Below are 3,475 nucleotides of genomic sequence, written 5' to 3' on the forward strand. Positions count from 1 at the left end.
ACCACTAGAATCTTCACTGGTTGAGTCAACATTATGTGGAGCTGGTCGGGATTCTCAAGAGTGCAGGAGTTATACTTTAAAAAAAAAAAGAAAGAAAAGGTATAGTCCACCCAAAAATAAAATCTTCTGAAAAGGTGCTCATCCACAGGCCGTCCAAGATGTAGAAGAGTTTGTTTTGGATAAATTTAGCATTGCATCACTTGCTTACCAATGGATCATTTGCTGTGAATGGGTGCTGTCAGAAGGATTCCAAACTGATAATAAAACATTACGGTAATCCACAAGACTCCAGCCCATCAATTAAGGTCATGTTTAAGTAATGTAAAGTTGTGTTTGTAAGAAATATTTCAGTAAGAGTCCTCTATCCATCAGATTTCTTGTGAATGTAATCTTGTCTGATTAAGGAGAGAAATATGCAGCAATCAAGCACAAGATCAGAAAAACAGACCAAAACCGCTCTAAACAGATACGCTGGTGGATTTTGGTATTAAAGGAAAACAGGGGATAGACTTTTTCCACTGGAGGAAGCATTAAGGATTATGGTATTTTGACCAGTAGAAACATTCAAATGTGATGGATTTATTTCTTACAAGCATTTTGCATTTCTTAAACACAGCTTTTCTTTTCACATGACGTTCGTATTAATTACTGGTGGATTATTGTGATGTTTTCATCAGCTTGTTTGGACTCATTCTGACGGCACCCATTCATTGCAGAGGATCCACTGGTGAGCAAGTGATGTAATGTTACATTTCTCAATCCGTTCTGATGAAGAAACAAGTTCACCTACATCTTGGAAGGCCCTAGGGCGAGTACATTTTTGGCAAATTTAAATTTTTGGGTGAACTATTCATTTAAGGAAATTAAAATATAAATGTTTACTTATGTAGTGGTTTCTGCATGCGAAATGAAAATTAGTTTAACATTGAAATCACCCAGCAATACGTAATATAGATGTATTAAAAGCTAAGGTAGAATAAGCCTGGAATTTTATAAATATCAGCCGCATAAAGACCATCACAGACCATTCAGTGATTTCATTTTTGTTCTCTTTTATTCAGCTTGAGGGCTTTATAAAATGCTTTTACATGTCTCAGTAGGTTTAAATACTACAAGTTCAACTCCTTGAACAATCAACATCTTTAAGGAAATTAAATGACATAGAATCCATTACGGAGTTCATTTGAAATTCAAGTCTTGAAGAAAACATCCTCTCCCAACCTGGAATACAAAAAGAGAATCATAAACATTCAATAGGCACTTCCGACATACCCTTGCATTTAAGCACAGCCTACCTGGTACTTCCCCAGTCACCTGCCAGGTCATCGGCTACACTGCGCAACATCCAGAACGTTTTCAGCACTTGTTCACCGTCGTGTAAAATAAAACACTGACCAAGCCAAGCAGAGCAGGAACCTGCAGATATGCACATATTTTGTTTTTGTCACATCATTAGAACATTGTGTTCTAGCCAAAGCCAACATGGAATTTTACAGAGGTTGCTTGCAAGGTAACCATAGTTTCTGACAAATTACCACAGTTACTAGCAGGAAGTGAGGAACTATGTTGCCCTGCTGGTAGATGCAGTAGCTACATCATTATGCTTTCAAAAAGCTTTTCCCACTGACACACATTCAAAAGGAACCACATATCTTCAGTAATAATAATAAAAATTTAAAAAGCAAGGTAATTTTGCAGTTTGGTTAACATGGTCAATTTTTCTAAAGGCTATTACTTGTGTCATGCTATGAAAGAGGTTTCCATTTGAAACTTTTTCAGAAAAAGAAAAGAAACTCAAGGTGTCAAAGCTACAGTACACAGCTTTGCGCTATTAATTTTTCTTTTTAATACAAAAAATTACCATTTACCACTGGCTGTCTGTTTTCAGATCAGTGATGTTGTAACTAATTAAAAACTAGTAGGAAGCAGTATCAGTGCTGACGAATTTTGATTAAAGTCTTCAACTTAGCGCGCGTGACATAGTGATTGTGGGCACTGAGGAGTGGGCACGTCTACTATGTAGTGCGCGTGATCGACTTGAGTCGCTTTTATAGGCGCGAGCCCTGTGTGAAGGGCTGTGCTTATATGCGGAGATGGGCACTGAGCAGTGGGCATCGTCACTACATTTATAGCACCATTAGCCATCTTAAAATGTGTGGCAAAATCTGCTAACTGAAATATGTAGCTATTAAACAAATATAATTACCAGGGTCTCTTTTAAATCATTTAAACAGTACTGGGATACATTTTATATCACTAAGTGTTTGACACGTTATGAAGGTCTAGTATTGTGTGGCATACTTTACCTTTCTCCCACAACACGGAAAATGAAACGGCAGGTTGAGTCCCGTTACCAACTATCCCAATGATCCGTGCAGTGCGGTGTAAACCGGCGGCGCCGCGCGTGCTCTCCACTGCGGTCTGATACACACCTCTGACCTCTGACCCTTCTGCTTTCACATGGAGCGTGGAGCCCAGCCCATTGCGCCAAACGCCCGTAATATTACAAGAAGTGACCTTCGGTGATCAAACGGTCATTTTAATTACGCTTGAATGCCTGATAAAATCAGGATATGGATTCGTAATTTCTCTACACTTAAAAGTGAAATACCTTCATATCCAGCGTTGAGAACTCATTTGCAGACAGCGTTTGAGAGGTGATCAAAGTCACAAAAATCGAATACCACATTAATGAGCTCATCTTGGTCCAAAACTGAGGGACAAAATGGGTCATGTTTCACGCTTCACCCTGCCTAAGGTAATCTAGTTAATTAATTTGCATATGCAGGTGATCCTGTTATTGGTCGTATTTAAATTAGGGTTGCCTTTTTCTTTTTCCCTTATTGGAAACTACTAATTAGGATCACCAGAGGGAGGCAGTGTTGACTTAAAATATACATATTTAATACGCTTAGACAATATAAAACAACTGCTTGTTGTATTATGATTTGTTTACCGATTATCCAACAGTCGGGGATAGTTGTCACACTTTTTACGCCAGCTAATATCTTTCATGGTATGTTATTTATTTATTTATTTATTCATTTATTTATTTATTTATTTATTATTATTATTATTATTATTATATCATTTTATATATGGTTACCTGTACCTGTGATACATTTCTAGATGATTACACATGGTATAAATCCTAAAAAATATTTATCATTTCCACCTTTATTTCTCAACATATCGTGGAATATACTGTTCAAAAGTTTGGGGTCAGTAAGTTTTTTATTATTCTTATTATTTATTTATTTATTTATTTATTATTATAAAGGAAATTAATAATTTTATTCAGAAAAGCTGCATTATATTATTCAAAAGTGGTAATGCCACCATTTATAATGTTACAAAAGTTTTATATTTCAAATAACTGCTGTTCATTTGAAATTTGTATTAATCAAAGAATCCTAATGAAAGAAATAAGAAAAATAAAATTAATTAATTATTTAATTAATTAAAATGTTTCTAG

The 3,475-nt window shown here is 35.7% G+C and overlaps 1 protein-coding gene across 1 annotated transcript; it reads right to left on the bottom strand.

The window, feature by feature from the left end:
- Positions 1–1,051: 1,051 nt before the first annotated feature.
- On the bottom strand, positions 1,052–2,767 carry avd (avidin). Its single transcript, XM_059539141.1, has 4 exons — positions 2,612–2,767; positions 2,307–2,517; positions 1,296–1,416; positions 1,052–1,221 (listed from the first exon to the last, which is right to left on the bottom strand). Exons 1-4 carry the CDS (start codon positions 2,732–2,734, stop codon positions 1,191–1,193), a joined length of 486 nt encoding a protein of 161 aa, XP_059395124.1. The 5' UTR covers positions 2,735–2,767; the 3' UTR covers positions 1,052–1,190.
- Between the last annotated feature and the right edge of the window lie 708 nt (positions 2,768–3,475).

Source organism: Carassius carassius, chromosome 45 (genome assembly GCF_963082965.1).
Source record: "Carassius carassius chromosome 45, fCarCar2.1, whole genome shotgun sequence".
NCBI classification, from domain to species: domain Eukaryota; kingdom Metazoa; phylum Chordata; class Actinopteri; order Cypriniformes; family Cyprinidae; genus Carassius; species Carassius carassius.

Bases quoted from the DNA above. Each gene is read 5' to 3' on its own strand.
- avd (XM_059539141.1), bottom strand. From the start codon at position 2,734: ATGACCCATTTTGTCCCTCAGTTTTGGACCAAGATGAGCTCATTAATG. The intron at 1,417-2,306 runs GTAAAGTATGCC...GCATATCTGCAG, and splicing joins TTCCGTGTTGTGGGAGAAAG to GTTCCTGCTCTGCTTGGCTT. The intron at 1,222-1,295 runs GTAGGCTGTGCT...TTTGTATTCCAG, and splicing joins GGTGACTGGGGAAGTACCAG to GTTGGGAGAGGATGTTTTCT.